This window comes from Vigna unguiculata, chromosome 11, assembly GCF_004118075.2.
Source record: "Vigna unguiculata cultivar IT97K-499-35 chromosome 11, ASM411807v1, whole genome shotgun sequence".
Taxonomy (NCBI): Eukaryota; Viridiplantae; Streptophyta; class Magnoliopsida; order Fabales; family Fabaceae; genus Vigna; species Vigna unguiculata.
In genome coordinates this window covers 32,278,348-32,301,588 of record NC_040289.1, presented here as the reverse complement: position 1 = coordinate 32,301,588, position 23,241 = coordinate 32,278,348, and the positions used below count along the sequence as shown (strand labels likewise).

The following is a 23,241-nucleotide window of genomic DNA, read 5'->3' as shown; positions in this document are numbered from 1 at the left end:
TTAACATATAAATAAACAGATTTTACACACGAGCAACATGTGATAGCAAACAATTCAAAGACCCTCTAACTCAATTATCCAGATACATGTAATGAGATTGGATTCACTGGTTGGTTGCACTTGTGGTGACCAATGTTGTTAAACTCGAACATTGTAAAAGGACCGGGAAGGAGAATGAAAACTCATAACTTGAGGATCGTAACTCGACTCGTAAGAGTTACAAGTAGATAAAAAAATATAATTCATAATAGGTGCATCATTTAAAAAAATATAAATGACAATTTGGATCACATTATCTTCCCCAATCTCCTCAACAACATCATCCATAATCTTATAAATTTTGTCAGCTGTCTTGCAAATGTCAGATGCATCAATAGACTTCAAAAAGACAGTCCCCCTTGGGCTATTAACCAAAAAGTTAAGTATCGTCCTTCTCCTCCTATCAGTCCATCCATCTGTCATTATTGTGCATCCATTTTTCTTCCAAAATAGTTTATGCTCCTCCAAAATCATATTGGTCTTTTCAACCTGTTGCTTTAAATATTTCACCCTAATCTCATGGTAGGATGGTGGCTTAAATCCAACCCCATGTTTTGCAACCAACTCAAGCATCCTCCTAAATTCATCATTGTTTGCCACATTAAATGAAATTGCATTGTTGTAGAAAAATAAAGCAATTTCTTGACAAGCATCCTCCCTCTCAGTTTTCTTAAGGATTGAATTGATAGTAGTATGAGTATTCCTTCTCTTAAAAATATTTGATGACTCATCAGTATGTTCTTCACTTGGTCTTTTTGTAGCAGATTCTGATTCAGCCATCCCACCACCCCCTTCAAATTCTCTGAATATTGATTTTTAACCAAATTTTGCTGCAACAAAGAAACCACAACCAACATTGATTTTTTAACATCTTCTGGAACTGCAATACATGCTCCAACATCCTTTGAAGTTTCTGCTAAATGATGTTTGAGTCGATAAATTCCACCCGTCAATACCTTTTCACAATATTTACATTTTAGATTTCTTGTTTTCCCATCAATAGAAATGTAGTGACTCCATGCAGGATCTGTCTTCAGCCCAACTCCACTCCTTCTTCCACTTGATGCCATTTTTTTTCTTCAAACAGAAAATAAAAACAGGTGCCGTGTAGAGTCTACGTAGAATAATGAAGGAAAGATAAAACAGGGAGAAAAAACAGAGCTTGCGTGAGGGAGAAAAAACAGAGGCTGCGTGAGGGAGAAAAAACAGAACCTGCGTGAGGGAGAAAAAATAGAGCCTGCGTGAGGGAGAAAAACCAGTGACGTGCAAGAGGGAGAAAAACTAGTGATGTGCGAGAGGGAGAAAAAATAGTGACGTGAGTGGAGAAGACAGACAACGTCAGGAAGGGCGACGACAACGTCGGGGAAGGGCGGCGACAACGTCGGGGAAGGGCGACGACGGCATCAGTGACGAGACAGTGCAGTAGGTGCACGAACGTGAGTGAGGCAGTAGGTGCGAATGTGAGTGAGGTTCGTTGGTCAATTGTTGGGTCTTCGTAAGTCTTCTCACGAGGTGTAAAAGTAACCTATCTAAAAGGGGGAAAAGTGTTGTTGGGTTTTAAATTGGGCCGGGTCATTTTAATAAGTCATGGAGCAGCCCTTTTAATGTTAGGGAAAACCATCAAACTTAACCTAGTTGCCCCAATTTACAACTCTCACAACAACAGAACACTAAAATGTCGTCCATGGAAGATCGATCCAAGATCGACGCGCCTCCGGTCCTCCGATCCGACGACCAAACTCGGAAGATCGCTCCGATCTAGGACCGCGTCAGCTCGTTTAGAGGACAAAAACTCGCAAGATCGTACGAGTTTGCGATCTAGATCGCGATCTTGACAACATTGGTGGTGACCTCTATTACTCTGCAGAGCCATTATCATTGGATTTCACCCTACCACATACAAGGTTAGTCCATGTATATATATATATATATATATATATATATATATATATATATATATATATATATATATATATATATATATATATATATATATATATATATATATTCTCATGCATCCATTATCATTTCATACCAAGCACAACAATTTCAGTCTCATTACAATCACATAAAATATGCATGGCATCATACTTTATGCTTTAAGGAGTAAATCAATAAATCATAGTGCAAACCAAGCAATTACACTTTTTCCTACACGAATTCCACTCAAGTTAGAATTCCTCGCTCAATTCTTTCGGTCAAGCGAACCCATCTCGCCTGGGCGAGGGTTCAAATAGTGGGATCACGATGTTTCTGCGAGTTCTCGCTTAAGCGAGATTTGTTGGGTTTTTAATAAACTTAAATGTATTAACCACTATAGGTAACTAGTCGTTGTAAGAAACTAGCCGTTGTGAGTGGTTAATGCACTAGCCATTGGAGTCTAGGTAGTTAATGAGTTAACCGTTTATAGCCGTTTATAGCCGTTTATAGCCGTTGAGAGTACAATGGTGAGGAAATGTGGGTCTATAAGTATAATGTATTGTAAGAACAAAAACCACAACACAAGAGGTGAATAAAGTTTTTTCACAAGATTATAGAGTTGTTGTCTAACAAAGTGCTAACAAAGCAGTATCAAGAGCTAGTTAGCTTGAGTGTCTGAGTGGAAAAGAGAGAGAGCTTGAGTGCTTGAAAAAAGAGAGCTCAGTGTTTGAGAAAAAAGAGAGTGAGATGGCCAGTCTTACAAACAATGTTTCCCTGTCCAAGTTGACAAAGGCTGTCAAATATGACAATTGGAGTCTCAAAGTGAAGGCCCTTCTTGGATCCCAAGAAAATTGGGAGGTGGTTGAAGATGGTTTCGATGAACCAGCCAACACTAGAGGTTGGTCAAATGCCCAGTTGAAAGTGCTGAAAGACGCATGTGTGAAGGACAAGGCAGCTTTGTACATCCTATACCAAGCTGTGGACGAGTTTGGCTTTGAGAAGATTGCAAGTGCCAAATCTTCAAAAGAAGCGTGGGATATTTTGGAGAAGGGATATAAGGGAGATGACCGAGTGAAGCAGGTACGACTTCAAACACTCAGGGGCGAGTTAGAGAGCATGAGGATGAAAGAGATCGAAGGAGTAGTCGAGTACATTACTCGAGTTGAAACCGTGGCAAACTAACTTACTAGAAACGGAGAGACGTTACCCGCTAGCCGAGTTATGGAGAAGATCTCGAGGTCATTGACAAACGACTTCGAGAATGTGGTGTGCGCGATTGAGGAGTCTAAGGACCTATCAAAGCTCGCGGTTGAAGAGCTTGTAGGATCTCTTGAAGCACACGAACAACGAAAGAAGAAGAAGTGGGAGCCACTTGATCAATTACTCCAAACGAAGATGTCAATTAAAGATGAGAAAGCTCAGAACACTCAAGGTAGAGGACGATATCGAGGAGGTATAAGAAGTGGTCCTGGTGGTAGAAGCCGAGGACAAGAGAAAGAACAATCCGGTCAACAAAATTGGCACGGAAGAGGACGAGGTCCATGGAGAGGAGGTCAATCAAGCAACTCAAATGTTGAGTGCTTCAAGTGTGGCAAGTATGGTCACTATGCAAAGGAGTGCTACGCGGGCAAGTATTTCAGTTGTGGTAAGTCTGGACATTTTGCCAAAGATTGTAGATCTGAAAGTAGAAATGAAGAGACGATTAACCTCACAGAAGAAGGAAAAGAAGAAGCGACATTGTTGATGATGGTGCGTAGCTCAGGGGCCGAGCATAAGCAAGTGGAGAACTCAGCAAGAAAATCGAATAGCATGGAGAATTCAGCAAGAAGACTGAGTATAGTTGATAACTCGACAAGACAGTGGAGTTGCGTAGATTACTCAAATAGCTCGATGGAGCGCGTGAAAAGCTTGAATAGCTCAGAATTTGAAGAAGAAAAGCTTATAATCCAAAGGTTAGAGATTACAAAAGGAGACTTGCAACAGAGTATTGAAAAGGAGGTTAGAGACAATTTAATTCTACAAGAAAGCATAGAGAGAAGGAAACAGGCTTTGCAAAAGCGGCACTTGGAATTTGAAGAAGATGTTTCAAGTTTGCAAGAACAGTTACAAGTTGAGAAGGATCTGAGAGCTGCACTGGAAGTGCAAGATGAGAAGTGGCGACTTGAAATGGATGAGGAGATTGAGTACATTGAGCACAACAATACGTGGATGTGGTCTAATCTTTCAAAAGGAAGTTGGCCTATTGATAAGAACTCAGTTAACGACAAATCGGCCACAAAGACAAAGAACCCAATGAGTAACAAGTCGGTCAAAGAGAAGAGCAAGTTTGCTAGTAAGAATGCAAAAACTGAGAGAGCAGAGAACAAGTTAGCCACAAGAGAAGCGAAGTACAGGTCGACCATAGATAAAGTAAAAGGGAAGTCAGTCATGAAGAAAGTGAAGAACTTAACTATTCATGAAAGGGACAAACACAATGTGAGAAGAGTTATTGCACGTTGGAAGCCGTGATGAAGAATAAAGGAATGGAGATTGAGAATAAAAGAAGCATTTAAGTTTATAGGGGAGTTTTGTTGGGTTTTTAATAAACTTAAATGTATTAACCACTATAGGTAACTAGCCGTTGTAAGAAACTAGCCGTTGTGAGTGGTTAATGCACTAGCCGTTGGAGTCTAGGTAGTTAATGAGTTAGTCGTTTATAGCCGTTGAGAGTACAATGGTGAGGAAATGTGGGTCTATAAATATAATATATTGTAAGAACAAAAACAAAAATCTTCTCAAAGCCAGACTTGTCCACAACTTGGTATAGGATGTACAAAGCTGCCTTGTCCTTCACACGTGTGTCTTTCAGCACTTTCAACTGGGCATTTGACCAACCTGTAGTGTTGGCTGGTTCATCGAAACCATCTTCAACCACCTCCCAATTTTCTTGGGATCCAAGAAGGGCCTTCATTTTGAGACTCCAATTGTCATAGTTTATAGCCTTTGTCAACTTGGGCAGGGAAATATTGTTTGTAAGACTGGCCATCTCACTCTCTTTTTTCTCAAACACTTAGCTCTCTTTTTTCAAGCACTCAAGTCATGAAGAAAGCGAACAACTTAACTATTCATGAAAGGGACAAGCACAATGTGAGAAGAGTTATTGCACGTTGGAAGCCGTGATGAAGAATAAAGGAATGGAGATTGAGAATAAAAGAAGCATTTAACTTTACGGGAGATTTTTGTTGGGTTTTTAATAAACTTAAATGTATTAACCACTATAGGTAACTAGTCGTTGTAAGAAACTAGCCGTTGTGAGTGGGTAATGCACTAGCCGTTGGAGTCTAGGTAGTTAATGAGTTAGCCGTTTATAGCCGTTAAGAGTACAATGGTGAGGAAATGTGGGTCTATAAATATAATGTATTGTAAGAACAAAAACAACAACACAAGAGGTGAATAAAGTTTTTTCACAAGATTATAGAGTTGTTGTCTAACAAAGTGCTAACAAGATTGCTCTTTGCTCAAACTAAAGCTCATAGCCTGAGCGACAACTCAAGCAGAGGTAGAGGTGAGTTTTTGCTACACTAGCTTAGGTGAGAGTTGTTCGCTTGGACGAGAATAACAGGTTTCTCACTTGCTCACGCTTGCACAACCAGAATCCCAACTCAAACCACATGTTTTTTTTTCCATACAACCACAAACATCAAACAAGCATTTCAAACATGAATCAGAACCAAAAACAAGCAAGATACTTCGAATACTTTAAAACTCTAACTTTCCTTATCTCGAAACTGCTACTACTCTTAATAAGGAGTAAGCCCTAGGTGGAGAGGAACACTGCAACTAACTCCAAAACATACTAAACTGAAAAATATAAACACAATAGAGTTAGAAAAGGAGAAAAAACGGAAGTTTGAAATTCAATTTACATGAAGGAAGAGCGTTCGGTTAGCTCGGAGGAAAATCTTATTTAAGCCCTAACTCAGATTATGTTTCAAGGAGAGCTAAAGTGAGTGAACTATTTTGTATGAATGACATAAAAATGAGTGAAAAGTTAAGAGAGAAAAATTAATAGGGTTTTATAAAAGGAAACAAGTAGCTCTTTTGGTCCCTTTGTACTAAAGTTTGGCTCAAAACTTAAAACTTTAAAAATAGAAAGTGAACTTTATAATAATAATGAAAACACACGTGATCGTTGTTAAAAACATTCTTTACACACTAGAACTATAAAAAAAATGTTTAGTGTTTCATAGATACTACAAATTTGAATATGTTGTGTGATGTTATTATTTTAGTAATATTGATTAACATGCAACAAAAATTTAAGAAAAGACTAGAGTGATTGAAATCATTTTGATTTAGTTCAAAGTCAGGATTTTACTGTAAACTACAAAAGTAATTTCTGATGTGAATAATTTTTAGAATTTTTCATCTAATTAGCATATAAGAATTGAAAATTTATCTAGATAATACACTGTTATATACATAGATAGTACATTTTTTTCAGATCAAAATTTAGTTCTCGAAAACTAAATTCTAAAATGTAATTGAGAAGAAATTATTTGAAAAATAAGTTAAAATTCAAATTTTGAATTGATTTTTTTTATTTTTTAATTAAATAAAAAAAATAGATTTTTGAAAAAGAAATACAAAGAAGAATTCAATATTCGAGAACTGATATTCTAACTTGAAAAAAATGTGTTTTCTATCTAAATATAAATATTTGACGCAGTATTTTATTTAGATAAATTTTTTACCCAACTGAATTTTAATGAAAAATTCACATTTAGGTCACATCAATCGATTCATGCGAGATGAATATCATATTACTAATCTTAATACATGGCATTTTAAAGACGATAAAGATATTTTAATTTATTCTCATTACAAGAAAATGACTTATTAGTAACCAATTTTAGTGACTAAAAGTTGTTAGTCATTATAGTGACCAATTTAGATATTAATTTACAAAATTAAAATTTATTGGTTAATAAAATAGTCATTAATATAAATAAAAAATTATAATTGGTCACTAATTTTAAAAATTTAGGTAGCTAATTTTTAGTGACCAGTTTTCTTTGGTAGCCAAAACTATGATAACTAATTTTAAAAATCAATTTAATGACCAATTGTAATTTTTTATTCATAATAGTAACTATTTTAGTAACCAAAGATTTTTTAAATTTGTAAACTTGTATCTAGATTAGTAATTATAGTAACTAATAATTTTTTGTCACTAAAATTGGTTATTAATAAAGCATTTTCTTGTAGTGTCTTTTTGTCTTATTTTTAATTTATCATTTTAATCATTTTTATATTATTATATTATATCATTAAAAAATAAAAAGTAGATAATTTTAAAAAAATAAGAATAAAAAATTAAAAATGAGTAAAAAAATAAGTTAAAATATTATTCTCCTTTAAAAACAAATTAAAATAAATAACATAGACTAATACAAAAAGTAATAATCTATGTGCAACTTATGAACTAAATTACAAAAATGGAGTTAAAGTTAAAACTTTACATATTAATGGCAACAAGCAAGAAAGAATATTACAGCTATGAAATTTTGTCTTATTTAATTTTGGTCTCTGCACATGTTTTCTGCTCCTTTCTGCAATGAATTTGTACAAAGAACAATCAATGGAGCACAAATTTACCCATTTCCTTTTCTGTGACTTCTTGCTACTCTCTGTTTCACTCTTCACTAAGCCTTCTAGAAAATGATACTACTAATTTCCAACATTTTCTCCCATTACGTTACTTTTGTATCAAATGATTAAAATAATTTTGTACAATTAAATATAAGTTGTTAGTCTCGTACTAAATAAAAAGGAACAAAATAGATAACATATAAGAAAAATAAACAATATGTTGAAATTTTGTGCTGGAAATGGTTTCATAATCTTTCATGTAAGTTTCATCTTATAGAGATTTTTTGTTTTCAAATACAATTTAAATTCCTGAACAAGTTCCTTAATTTAAGGAACCACAGTAATTAGTTGCAATTTTCAACTATATATATATAATCCAATCACGGAGCAGATTTAATTGACTTGAGTTAACGTAACTTTGCCTTTTTCAATAAAAAACTATGTATGATAAAACAAACAACTCTCAGAAACGTGGCATTTTGTCTTTTAATATGTGTTTTACTGATATTTTTTCTTTTTTCATTTTTAAGAAAAATGAAAGTGGACATAGTTATGCTTATGTTTGTTAGAATATTGTAAAAAATATTTTCAGATATACTTTATTTTTAGGAGAGCTACATGTCCTTCGTCCTTATATTTTTGTCCTAGGGTTAAAAGTTATAGAATAAGGATTTTTGTTTAAATCTCTATCATTACTTTCTTTCTTTTTATTTAATATAAAAGTATTATTATTTAATATGTATTTTGCTAGTAAAAACTGTAAATTCTATGACACAATTCTTTTAACAAATTACAAATCTTTCATATAATTTTTTAAGATATTTCTTTTTATTTTGTAGTTTTTGTTTTTCAAATATTATACCTCTTGTAGCGAAAAAATTGAGCACATAATTTCTTTTACCATCCCTTTCAACCTTATATTTTTCTTTTTTATAGTAATGGTGTTTCTAAACTTTATATTTAAGGTGACATATAATTACAGTAATAAAAAAATAAATAACCATATCACGTGTTTGTGAGGGCAAATTCACGAAGACTGCATTTTTTACGATGTAATTATTAAATCATAATTATCTTTTTAGATTCTTAAATTTATTTAAATATCTATTAAAAATATTGTCATAGAATTATCCAAATAAATTGTTAAAGAGACTAGTTGCATCTTTTTTGGGTACATATTCATGCATGATTATTTAATCAAATTGTTAAAGTTAACTTCTTTCACTATCATACTTTCACTCAATACACATTATACACAATATCATTTCTACCTCTAATTATATTTTTAATTTGTAAATTTTATAAAAATATATAATAGCACATACACAATTTATCCATTAAATAATAACATCATTCCAACTAGACCATATATTCAATTTTTTTCAAAGGTATTTTTGTGGTTATAATTTTTTTTTATATTTTAGTTATTATATTGAACAAGTAAATATATAACCAAATACTTTAACTCATTTTAATATACTTTAATAACAAAATCATTTTTTTCTCTTCAATAAAAATAAGATCCAATTAGTTCTCTTTCGTCAAAGTCTATTCAAATATGATTAATTATTGGACCTCAGGCCCTCCTTGTTAAAAAATTATTTATGATATAAATAGAGTAGTATCTTACTTTATTCAAACTTGCATAATATATTTATCATATTTTATCATCAAAGTTCAAAATTTTTAAAATATGTTTGTTAAATTAAATATTATATATTAAAACGTTATTTAATCATTATATATATATATATATACATATATATATATATATATATATTAGAAAATGCTCTTGTTCACTTTTCACACTTAATAAGCATAATAATAAAATGGTATAATTACTGATTTGGTTTTTTAATTTTTTGATTTAGTTCAATTTGGTCTCCATATTTTTTTTGTTGGTTCAATTTAATATTCCAAGTATTTAAAATGGTTTAATTTGGTCATCTCCGTTAAGTTGGAGTTAACACTTTGTCCGTATAGGACACGTGTTAATTTTTAATTTCTTTAATTTATTTTTTTATTTTTAATCTTTTTTCTAAAATTTATAATCTATCATGTGTCATGTTATTATCGTGTCACGTGACAATTTACAGTCATGACACGTGACAGTGGTAAAACTTGTAGTTAGTTGAAGTGATTTGATGTATATATTAAAAAAATATTGTAATATGTATATATAAGTTGTAATTAAGTTTATTTACTAATTTTGTCTCAAATTGAAAATGAAAAAATTAGATCTTTTAAAAAAGGTTAAAATACTTTTTTTGTCCCAATTTTCCTCAAGTTTTTTCAAATAAGTGCTAATTTTGGTTTTGTGTTCAAATAGGTTCTAATTTTCGTCAATTTTGTTCAATTGGATCCTTTTTAGCTAACACCGTTTAAATCATTAACAGCCATGAACAGTAACTGTCACGTGTCACTTTGTGGTTTTTTTGAATTTTTTTTATTTACTTTTTATTTTTTAAAATCTTTTTAATTTTTTTTAAATGTACACGTGTCAACCCAGTAGCTTGTCACGTGTCACTTCGTGATTTTTTTGAATTTTTTTTTATTATTTTTTAAAAACATTTAAATGTACACGTGTCAACCCAATGCCACGTGTGAAAGTCAATGTTCTATATTCAATTTAGTCCCTATATTTGTTATTTTTGTTCAATTTAGTCCCAATTTTTGTTAACATTAACCAATTTGGTCCCTATCAAAGATGTGATCAAATTTAATTTTTGTATTAAAGTTATAATAATGTGAATTTTAATATATTATATAAAAATATTTAATAAAAAATGTGAATTTTAATATAAAAATTAAATTTGGTTTCAATTTGGAGAAAGACCAAATTAATTAATGTTAACAAAAATTTGAACTAAATTAAACAAAAATAACAAATATAGGGACCAAATTGAATATAGAACATTGACTTTGACACATGAACATTTAAAAAAAATTAAAAAAGAAACAAATTAAAAAAACACGAAATGACACGTGACACGCTACTTGATTGACACATGTACATTTCAAAAAATTAAAAAACAATTAAAAAAATTAAAAAAAAAATCAAAAAAACAAAAAATGACACGTGACAGTCATTATTCATGATTTTTAATTATTTAAACAGTGTTAGCAAAAAAGAATCAATTGAACAAAATTGACGAAAATTTTAGACTTATTTGAACACAAAACCAAAATTAGAATTTATTTGAAAAAACTTAACAAAAACTGGAACCAAAAAGGTATTTTAACCTTTAAAGAATAAGATACTAAACTAAACCAAAAATTTAAAATGGAAGACTAAATTGAAAACAAGTTTTACCACTACCACATGTTATAACTGTAAATTGCTATGTGGCACGACAGTAACCTGACACAGATTATAAATTTTTAGAAAAAAAAATAAAAAATAAATAAAATAAATAAAAAATTCTACAGTTTGACATGACATGTATCTTGTACAAACACAGTGTTAATTTCATTTCAACTTAACGAAAAAGATCAAATTGAACCCTTTTGAATAATTGAAGTACTAAATTGAACCAACAAAAAATATGAAGACTAAATTAAACTAAACCAAAAAATTAGAGGACCAAATCAATAATTTTACCTAGTAAAATTAATGTTCAACTATCTTGTCAAACAAGTACTTTATGATTTACCATGCTGAAGTCAACTAAAATACAGTACTGCATCTAGAAATTCATTAAAGATATGCATATTAAAGCATCTATTCATGTGAATAAGTTTGAATAAGAACAATCTAGAGAAAATACAATTATAGGGACAGATGTAGGGGTACTTTTAAGAAACTTTTACCAATCACCATCTTTATTTGAAGGTTGAAGCTCAACCCTGGTTGTTGGATGTGGCAAATGTAGATGCAGAACAAGTAGATATCTTTGAATAATTTCATTTCAACCAAAACAGAAAAAGAGAACATGAGGCAGAAAAGCAAAGGCAGCAACAGCCACCGATTATATTATATCTCTATTTATTAGGAGCTTGATAGCCATGGAACTATGAACAAACTGAGTGGCCCTTCAAGCTTCAAAGAATGGATATGATGTTGGACTACGCATCTGGTGCACCCTCTTCTTACTAGCTGTGCTGCCATGGCCAATCTCCTCTTAAAATGTAGAAGGTCCATGGGGGCAAGCATCATATTTTCTCTCACACACTCTCTCACAACTGCTTTCTTGTGTAAAATGACATTTCACTACACTGCACAGAACTATAGAAAAAGAGAGAAAAAAAAATGTTGCAGGCTTCATTTCATTCTTGTTGCCTTAGTAATATGATCTTCCTGAGTTAGGAAGAACTCTTGTGTCACCTCCTAGAAAGAGGCACTCCACAAAGCATTCTCACCCTCTCCACACCTCCTATGTACCTCTTTAATCCTCTCTGCAGACCTGCAAATTCCACTGCAGCTCCAATCAAACGATGCAACACAAATGTTGCCTGCTTGGGCCTTCCACTCACAATCTGCAAAGTCACCAACTCAAAAGTTTGAAAGTGTTGACTTTTTTATTATACTTTGAAAGCAAGCCAAATAGGTGATGGGATGATCATAATGATGAGTCTTTCAAGAGAGGATTACTGAAGAGATACAACATTAATAACACATAAACTTAATCCACATATAAGAGATTGATACTACCTTCAATCCAAAACATTAAAAAAATGAGTTTATAGATTTTCATCTTTATATGGTGCTCAACTTCCTCACTTTTACTCAACGCGTGACTTAGATTCACACTTGCATTCCCAACAATAATTTGATTTATATAGTGAGGATTCCCAACAATAATTTGATTTATATAGTGAGGAAAAATAGTCACCTGGAGGAGTGCCACAGCAAAGTCTTCTATCATCTATATGCTCCGCATCAAGTCCAATAAACCAAGATCCTAGTGAGACATCCTCGTTGGCATACTTGTGAAGAACATCCCTGAGACAAAACATATACCATTGACTTGATTCAATTTATAGATGTAACTACACTCATACTACAGGATTTTTATGCTATTACAGCCAATGTCCCTATTTTTTTTCCTTTTACCCTACACCGGCCACCCTCAGTTTTCTATAATAATAGAACATCTATGAATACAAAAGTCCTTGATTTCTTATGATGTTTCATAAATTGAAGAAGGTTGATGTATTGACATAGAAGAGAAAGACATTGGGTGTAATTAAAGGGTGTAATAGTAGTTTGGCCAATTTACAATTAATCCTTTTTTTTCCTTCATAAATGAGATGAAGTAGAACTTACTGGTTAATTGATATGTATGTAGCCAAATCGTTTGAAATGGCATACAACTGCCCTGTGGCATGTCGGAAATACTTGTTTCCGGCCTCTCCAAATTTCCAGTACTCAGGTTCATGGTATCTTACTCCTCTGTACAACAAGGAAAGCAGGTAACAAGCTTAAGTCAAAGAGCTTTAACGATTCAACTCAATGAAAAACCAAAGATAAAAGGACAAGCAGTTCTTACTTTTGAGATAGGACTGGCCCAGATTTCATGCATCCAATGTATATGCGTGGTTTCGATCGGTGTCTAACCAGAGTTTCCCCCAGTGTTGCTGAAGCAGAAAGAACAAGAGACTCAATAGAAAGTTCTTGTTAAAACAATACTTATCATGGAAACATAAAACTCATGCTAAGACTTGGTGGGACTGTTATTTTATTACATTGTTAATAAGTGAACACATTCTACGCCCAAGAAGAATGTTGGTTAATAACAAAAAAGTACCCCTCATGCTAATTTTGTACAAACAGTTGGAGATTTTCAGATTTTTTGAACTAGTGATACCTATATTTACATGAACATCATCATCAACTTTGACGTAGAAATCAGCATCCCACAAATTCACAGCAGTGGCAAAATAGGTTTTTGTTTTTGCTGACAATTCAAGGTATCCTTCCACATGATTCTGCATAAACAAAGTATAAATAAGTGGAAAGGAACATGCAAGTGAAGGTAGTAGCAATGAAGCAAAAAGGAACACATGTGTCAAATTACCAGCCTCAAGAAATCTCCATGCTTTCTGTCCTCAGCTTCAATAGCTCTGTCAAGAATACCCCCTGATGTAGCACTAGACAAAGAAGAAAAATATATCAAATTATAATTCGTCAAATATAGTCATTTTTTATGATTGATAAATTGCTGGATATGTCATGTGTATCTGATACACTAAAATATAGATTGAATACATGAAGCATGTTGATTTTGGATTGAGACAAAAGCATGATAATGTAGCTAATTATGTAACAAAATCATTTTAAATAGAGATGGCATATCTACCTGTGTCCAATTACAAAGCGGATGATGATACCCTTCTCCTCTAGCTTCTTTCTTTTCTCACCTATTTTCCACGTTAACAAAAGAACCAACCATCACAAACTTAACCAGAAAATCAACTAAAATGGCACAAAAAACTTGAAAATACTAAGAAATGGAGTTGAATTATAAACCTTGTGGCATCCAAGTGGCGCGAACCGAGTCCCTTCTTTTCCTGCTGCTAAATGCAGTATTAATACCAATGACCATAAGGTACTTTCTCTTACCAGATGATTCACTCATCCTTATATCATCTGAAACAGGAGCACCACTTCGTAGAGACTCCTGAGTTGCCCTTGCAGCAGCCAGTTCCATCTCTAAGTTTGAAATAGTCTTGTCCAACGTTCTACATTAACACTCTCCCTTAAGTTTGACATGCAAAATCACAATAATACTAACACTTGTAACAGTATCATCATGGCTCTACATATAACTTACTGAATGGAATTATGACTCTTGTAAACTTCACCATAGATGTCTTTATCGCGCTTCATTTCCAATTCTTGCATCTAAAGGGTTCACCAAGAGAGATAATTAAGAAAACAATGAATTTCAGATTTCAAAAGTAGAAAATTTTCAGCAACCACGTGACTGTCGGTGCTTACAATTCTGGAATTGCAACCTTCTGAAACAACATTTAATTTATCAGTTTCTGCAGCCGTTGGTCGGGCTAGTCCTTTGTTGTTTTCAGGAATAGTCCATATCCTGTTATGAACATCAACATTTCACATCAGAAAAAAGTACCATAATGTAATAACCACTTTACCGGTTGCCAAGGCAATACCCTTATGCAATGAAGCTGCATTTATTAAAATCTAACGCACCGACAAATAAGTTGTCTGAAATATTAACAACCCAGATCCAAAAATTAACCAAACCTCTTTTCAGGTTCAAAGTTAGCAGGTATACTTATTACACAACTACCATTGGAAAAAAAAAATACAAGAGTGCCAAGTAACGTACACAGTATTTTCTTTTCCTTTTTATACTTTTTTCCTTTTTTTAGTATCCTCTTGAAGACAATCTTGAATGAAATGCAACTGGACATTAACTATAGACGCTTCTCTCAATGGAGATTCGGATTTTGATTCGATTATACGAGACTGGTCCCTTTTGCTAGACTCAATCCCTTTCTACGCTAAAGATAGCGGTTTAATTTTCAGATAGATTCATAAAACATAAGCAATGACAACTGAACAAGGAACTGAGACCAGACACCATAGTTGACTTAGCAATAAGAGCCAATCAATCATACAGTGTAAAGATGAAATCTTAAACCGAAGGTGACCATGATTAGAATCATTCATGGCAATCGAATCCAGATCTAAATCCATTCTTCCACGAGCTTCAATGAACTCAAGATACACGAGAAAAGTAACACACAAGCAAGTCAACGAATTAAACAAAAAGAAAACCAATAATTAATCACACAAACACACAAAGATCTGAGAACACTGATTACAAGACTAAACAAACAACTCAATACACGAACTCGATTAAAAAACAGAACGAACCACAACTTAAAAACCGAGAAGAAATCATCATTTATGAATTAAAAAAAAAAAAAAGTGGGAAATGGAGAAATGGGAATTGGAAAAAAAAAAAAAAAAAAAACTGGAGAACCTGGTAGTAAAGAGCATTCCAGCACAGAAGCTCCCCAAGCACAAAAACAGTGCCCATCTCTGCGAAATAACGCTTCTAGAAGGCAATTCTCCTCTACTCTTCCAAGTCATAATTTTTATGTTCTTTTCAAACTTGGCACTTCAACAGGCAAAAACCCAGATGAAAAACTGGGTTTCTGAAAGTGAAGTGACCCTTCTGAAGAAGAAAAATACAAGAGGGTCGGAAAGAGAGAGAAAGAGAAAGATGGATAAAATCAGAACAGACAGAAGAACAGAGGAGAAGAACAGAGAGATGGTGTGTGTGTTTTTGAGGTTGTGATTTGTGTGTTGTTGGTTTTGCTTTTTGGTATGTGTGAAGGTGTTGAGGTTGGTTTTGGTGTGATTTCTTTTCTGTGTGTCTTTGAGGTGTGGTAAGGGACGTTGAAGGGTGGTGAAGGGACTTCCTAACCGACCAGTTTTACATTTACCATAATACCCAAACTATCCTTCTCCTACCCTTCATCTCTTTAATGGAAACTCTCTAGTAACATTACATGTTCTTGTCATCACATTAATGTCCCTCTCTTTCTCCACACACATTTTCTAACCACACCTTCTCAACCAAACCAACCATTCTCCACTGTGTAACATGTGCAAACTAGTGCCACAAGTAATAAATAAACAACTCCAAACACCATCCACTCTTTCTCTTCGATTCCCTTTTCTATTTCAACCCTAAAACATTCCTTTTAGCTATCTAAATATTTAACTGGAGTAACTTATTATTTGTTTGTGTGGTTCATTAGCGGTCCCATATCGGGTGAAACAGAATATTTAAGAAAGTTCGTTAGGATAAACTTTAATTTGATTCTGATACCATGTTAGAAGTAGACTTTAAGTCTAACTCAACCTCACAAAACCGAATTGTGATGTGAGGTTTACACCTTACTTATATATTATGAATTAGTTTTATTTTTAGTTGATGTAAAACTTTCAACGAGAACATTTATCAAATTATGCATTTGGATCATTATGTAATTTTTCTAATCCTAATATGGTGCTTGACATCGTCATGCTTTTTCAAGATTAATATTGGTTTCTGTATTATACCATTAATCAAATTTAGAATCTTTGATGCTGTTGTTGTTGAAACACTTAATCTAGCACTAAACAACGACATAATCCATGCATGAGATAACTTCTTGAAACTTAAATACAAGAAGATGAAGTTATCCGTAAAGTAAAATAACATGCATAAGTGCATTGATTCACCCGATACATTAACTTAATTAATTACAAATAGGTTAAATTACTAAAATATAAGATTTATGGCCTAAATTGCACATGCATAAGTGAATTTTTTTTTTCTTATTTACAATTTTTTACCTTGATTGACACATGTTAGGATCGTTAGTAACACGACATCGTTTTGATCGAGACAAATTTATATACTGTTGTAAGTATTGTTGGTGTTTATTTTCGATCAAATTTAGAATTTTACTTTTGATCATTTACATCTTATTAAATACGTTACACATTTTAAAAGTAAAACTATGATTGTATAATAACACAAAAGAATACATGTAATATAACATTGTAGGTATATATATGTTTTATCCAATTTGATAACTCTATATTTATATATAAAGACGGATATTTTATTGTTGACTAATCGGTAGTTTTGTTAGCTTTTGCGTACCTTACCTTCAGCTTCAATAATTTCATTGCTTTACCTTAAAACAAAATGTCTCTTATATTAAGGTTTCTAAATATAATTTGTAATTTCATCGATTTCTTATATAAATTTCACGATAATTAAAAATATCGTTAAACTATATTATTTAAGTGGGTGTAAATTTTATTTTATTAAGTTAATTTATAATATTGAATTAAATTTAGATTTAACTTTCTTAAAATTATATTACAATAATATGCATATGATTTTTTTGTGGTGAAACTCTTCGATATTCAAAGAGTGGAGTTGTTTCATTTATACATGTAATATGATTTTCTTTTTTATTTGTTAATTAACTCAAGGTGAATACTAATGGTGCAGTTAAGAGTTGTTATGGTTTAGCTTCATATGCTGATATTTTTAGACGAAGTTAGGGTGAATATGTGAGTAGTTTTATAATTTTTTTTAGGGGTCTAGACTTCTATTTATGTTAAGTTTATCGACCATTTATACTTTGAAGCATGCTTAATGAGACTTGAGTTTTCATAGGCTTTGGTTGGAGGATGATTCTTCTTAATCTATCATGGTTTTTTCGATCAGCAAGTGATATCTTTGAGTCAAAGGAGATGACGTCAATACTTGCATTTTTGTAAACATATATTTAATTTAAAGTTTCTCATGTTTTTTGTGAAGAAAATCACTGTGTCGATTAGTTAGCTAATTTAGCTTTGATTTATAGAGAATAGTATAAGTGGTTTAATGTTTTACCATCATGTATTTATTTATATTTTTTTCATAATAGGTATAATTTGTCTATATTTCATTATGTTTTATGAGGTGTAATTTTTATCATGGGTTTGATATGGTTCCCAATGCTTTGTATTCTTTTATTTCTTTTTTTAATAATTTTTTATGTGATGATAAATGATTAATGTATTTTAAGGTGTTAACCTAGTTGAAATATCAGAATTGATAGTGATGCCTAATATGAATTTATTTAGATATTATAATAATTCAAAATATATTTTAACTAAGTTATTTGGTGTAGTTTATTTGATTTATCTTAATCAAATTTATATATTGAGTTCTCTTAATCTCATGTTTAAATTATTTAACACCAAACGTGATGATAAGTGATGTAGATCTCATTTATTAAATTAATTTTGTAAAATTAAATATGGTTTAAATTTCACTCTCTTCATTTTTTTTTAAATATATTATCCCCTTAGTTTAAAAAGAAATTATTTAACTTCACAATGTAATTAATCAACAAAAACCCTATCGAAAACCGTAATTGGTAATGGAGCTGCTACCATCATAGCATAATATGTTTTATATTCCAAAAAATATGGTTATCAAACAATTTCTTAAAATTAATTAACCTTTAAGGTACTTATTTTAGTGGATAGTTTGAATAGAAGTTTTTTGTAATTATTATTTTTTTATTGTCAAGTGAGAATTTCATTAAAACATCTGTTAGTACATCAACTTAAAAAAGAAAGGAAAAAAGAAGTCATAAAATTTTCAAATATTTAAAATAATTTTCATAATCTTATCTCTATGATAGAGAATCATATCGTATGCTCTAAAGATTTTCCTGCATCCGCATATAGTTAATTAATTAACTATTTATACTAGTGCTGTGTTATTTAAAAAAATATATATAAAAATTCAATTTGAAAAATGTTAAATTACGTTTCACATGTAACGTTGACGTAGAAACCAACGATGGTGAATTTTCACACAATCAAACAAACAACTTAAAAGTTTGTTGTTCTTTTTATTTTGTTTGTTTTTTTCTTTTTGGGTAAATAGCATAAATCGGCTTTATTATCCTTGACAATGATATATTCAATAATGTTGTTTTGAGAATTTTAGGTACAAAGCTTCTTTGCGATGTGCTCAAAGAATAAAGAACAAAGAAGAAAAGATGGACAGTGACACAGTTAGAAAGGTTCCTTTTAGATAGCTATAAATTTACAATTTCCTCTTTTTTATTTATACTTTTACTATAGCAGTTTTGAATTTTCAATCCAAAATATTACTTCACCAAAGTTTAATTAGCTAATAAAAAATTTACAAAGGAGTAAGGAGAACCTACTAAGTTATTACATCACAATCTTATGCAAGAATATAGAAAAGATAACATTATATATTTATGACACTCTCCTCTTACTTTTAATTAATATATTTTTCTTCTAGTGAAATGCATTTAATTTTTTAGAGTAAAATAAAATATAATATTTGATGATCAAATATATTCTTCTTTTAATAATGTGGTGTTTTATCTTTAACATTGAAAGAAGTGATATCTTTGTTTGTATACATAATGTCAAAAAAAAGTTTATTGTCTGCTGAATTTTTTAATGTTACTTTTTTATCATATCTCTATAATACATCGATTACAGTTAAAAACGTTTTAAAATATATTAAAAAAATATTAACACAATATATATTTTTAATGTTCAGAAAAAATTAGTAAAAAAGAACCCAATAAAAGATCCAGACTAAAAAAAGGAGCGAAAATCTATATTTAATTGTGTGGTGATGATTCACCAAGAACTAGGTGAATATATAAAGAATTATATTATGATGTGTAATTTATTAGCTGAAATTGAAATTGTGGGATAATTCAATTGTGAAATTATATATATATATATATATATATATATATATATATATATATATATATGAGTAATTATGATTGTTTAAGTATGTAAATATTAAATACATGTGTAGTTATATAAATGCTTGTTTATGTTCTAAAGTAAAAATATTAAGGTCATTATAATGTATATAATTTAACTCATTTAGTTATTATATGTCTAATGGTAGAATTAGTAATATTGTTGAATAAAAAATACTTTCTATTTTGTAGAAAAGAATATAGTTACCATATAAAATTTATTATATAAAATTATCCATTACAAATAGTTATATACAATCACTTTCTTGAATTTTAAATAATTTTCTAATTATTTAAAAATTTAGTCATTATTAAACTCATTATTTACACTACAGTGTATTGATTTTTCCTAATTAGAAAATAATAGAAAAAGTTGGGGGGTAGGGCAATGACTATATTAGGCCACAGTGCATTGCTTGGCTCATATATTCTTTCCATGTAGTATTGTTTCTGAGGAATGGTTACACGTGTCAAAATATCAATGGTCAACGAAATTAAAATAAGACTGTTCCCAAGTTTGGAAAATGTATTCCTTTAATTTTACGATAAAATAACCCTGTGTTTCATCTATAAAAAGAATAGTATTAGATTCATATTTTGTGGTCCGGATTAAAATGATTATATAACCGTATCCATCCTTCAACCAGTCCACGAGAAAATATATATATATTTCAAAAAATTTAATTACAAAAATAAGTTAAATAACTGCATTATGTTAGAAGTCGTTTTAAATAATTTATTTTTGCATTTATATTTTAATCAGTAAATTACAATTATATTTAAGAAAAAATTTTCTAATTATATTTACATTATTTTTTCACCATTACAATATTTTTTTTCTCATCAAGATACTGTACAGTTTTGTTAATCCTAGTGTTAAGTACACCGACACACGAAAATTATGAAATGGTATGAAACATGACAGCACTTACAGGCACGTGTGTTCACGCATTCCAGCTAGGTTTTCTTCTACTTTCACATGTTATGTGTCTATCAATGGTGTACTAAGATCAAAAAATATCAAGAGTCTTAGAATTCAAATGAAAAAATTATAAATAAAAATATATATTAAAATTCATGTTCAAGTACACAGACAAACAAAAAATATGTATATTAAAAATTGTAATTAATTTATATTTTCATTCTTCACCTTCATATATATATATGCATATTACAAAAGAAAAAAGAAACTTCCGAACTTATGGTATCCCCTTTGTTATTCTTTTCATTAAATAGAATAATAAATGTTACAAAACCATATTTTCTTTAAAATTTACTTTTAAAAGGTCACATGTGAAATTGCAGAAGTCGTTTAAAAAAGGCTTAAATGCCTTTTTCGTCCTTATTTTCGTAGTGTTTGTTGTGGATGGTCCTCATTTGGATCGAATGTTTAAATAGTTCTCATTTTTACCAAATGTTTAAAATGATCCTCATTTTTGCAATTCGTGTTTTATTTGGTTCTTTTATGTGATGTCGTTTAAATCAATAATTGAGCACTGTACAAGTGGCACTGGTATGTTACGTGTACTGTACAGGCTTCTAGGTTGTGTTTGCTCGTGGGTTAGGGTTTTCGTAATTCTATTTTGGGGTTTGTTTGTGCTTGGATTGTTGTGATATTTTGCATAGTTTCTAAACACTCCAATGCAACGTAATACAAACAATGTCACTTGTACAGTGCTTTGTTACTGATTTAAAAGGCGTCACAAAAAATGACTAAATAAAACACAAATTGCGAAAATGAGGATCATTTTAAACATTCGGTAAAAATGATGATCATTTTAAACATTCTGTCAAAATGATGACTATTCGCAACAAACACTACCAAAATGAGGATGAAAAATGTATTTAAGTCTTTTAAAAAAAAAAAAAAAGCCCCACTAGGTCATTAAGCCCACTTGACCCATCTGGGTCCTTGGGCCATTTGTATCATTGATCTGTTCGACCAGTTTGTGTTGTTCGATTGATCCAAATCAGCTAGATCGTTGGGTCGATCGGGCACATCTAGGTCGTCGGGCCAATTGGACCCGTCTAGGTTGTCGGGCCGGTTGGGCTCGTCTGGTTCATTGGACCGATCGGGTTGTCAGGTCGGTCAGATCCGTCTAGGTCGTCGGGCCCGTCCAATCCATATGAAAATTTTCCAAATAAATGAATCACCACCCTCTTAAATTGCCTTGTCTAAAGAGACCATATCATATTCATATTCAAGATCATTACAAACTTCTAAATATTTCAATCAAAACTATAATTGAAACGTTCAAAATAAAAATAACATGATTATTTCTTAAAATTTTTAAATAACTAACTTAATTAATATAAAAAATTAAATAATAAACTTTGCATAATTTAAATTAAAGAATTTCTTTTTGCAGACGATGAATTACTTGACATATGATTATTCTTGTAATCAACGTAACATGTAAATTTTTATATTTTTACGTAATATAGATACTTTCTTAAAAATTTTATATAATTTGTTTGTATCAAACTTTTTTTTTTTTAATTTATGTACTTAAGGTTAGTGAACGAATGTGTGAACATGAAGATTTAAATAGATATAGGGTTGAATTTTTCTAGTATGTAGACATATAAAAGAGATCCGATATAAAATATTTGAAGTCAATTTCAATCCAAACTTTAATGTAACGAGTTTGTAATTTCTTTTATATATTATTTATTTACTTATTTAATCTCATAATTTTATATTTAAATTATTTTCATATAAAAAAAGTGTTATTAAATGAAGCAGTGAGGTTGAAGACTAAAAAAGATGAAATCAAAGGTAGCCATGTATTGTGGAAATGGTAAACAATAGTTGCTTGTAATAGGATTCTAGTGTCACTTTTAGACCACTGTTGGTACTCCTTTTTCGTTCTTTCTTCAAGCAACACAAAGCTGCCATTGCAACAGACTCTTAGAACAACTATACTTTGGTGACTTGCACTACATGCTTTCTCACACATGATTTTTTTTTTTACTCTTTCTAATTAATATAAAAAATGATTCCTTTTATTTTCAAATAGTTTATAAACTAATATGAAAATATATGATTGTTGTTTTTACCCTGTTCAACGGTCTCACAATGGTTTAAGAGTAGATATTAAAAGATGGTTTAAATATTTTTTTCTTTCTCCAATTTTTCAAAATACCTTGATGGAGGACACGATAAAAAACATCATGTCCAACAATCTCATTTTACTTAAAAGTCAATGTCAAAATCGGTTTAAATACTTCTTTATTTTTTTCAATTCTTTCAAATATTTTTTAAAGATAAAATTGTGACGGAAAATCTGATAAAAACACTATATCCAACGGTCTCACCCTGTTTAAAAATCGATGTCAAAGACAATTTAAATA

General features: G+C 30.9%; 1 protein-coding gene across 1 annotated transcript; it reads right to left on the bottom strand.

Moving 5' to 3' along the window:
• Positions 1-11,296: 11,296 nt before the first annotated feature.
• LOC114170076 (probable beta-1,3-galactosyltransferase 2) lies at positions 11,297-16,141 on the bottom strand. Its single transcript, XM_028055557.1, has 11 exons — positions 15,549-16,141; positions 14,531-14,630; positions 14,364-14,434; positions 14,060-14,271; positions 13,890-13,950; positions 13,608-13,680; positions 13,398-13,518; positions 13,080-13,167; positions 12,857-12,982; positions 12,423-12,532; positions 11,297-12,066 (listed from the first exon to the last, which is right to left on the bottom strand). The coding sequence occupies exons 1-11, from the start codon at positions 15,656-15,658 to the stop codon at positions 11,918-11,920; spliced, it is 1,221 nt and encodes a 406-aa protein (XP_027911358.1). The 5' UTR covers positions 15,659-16,141; the 3' UTR covers positions 11,297-11,917.
• Between the last annotated feature and the right edge of the window lie 7,100 nt (positions 16,142-23,241).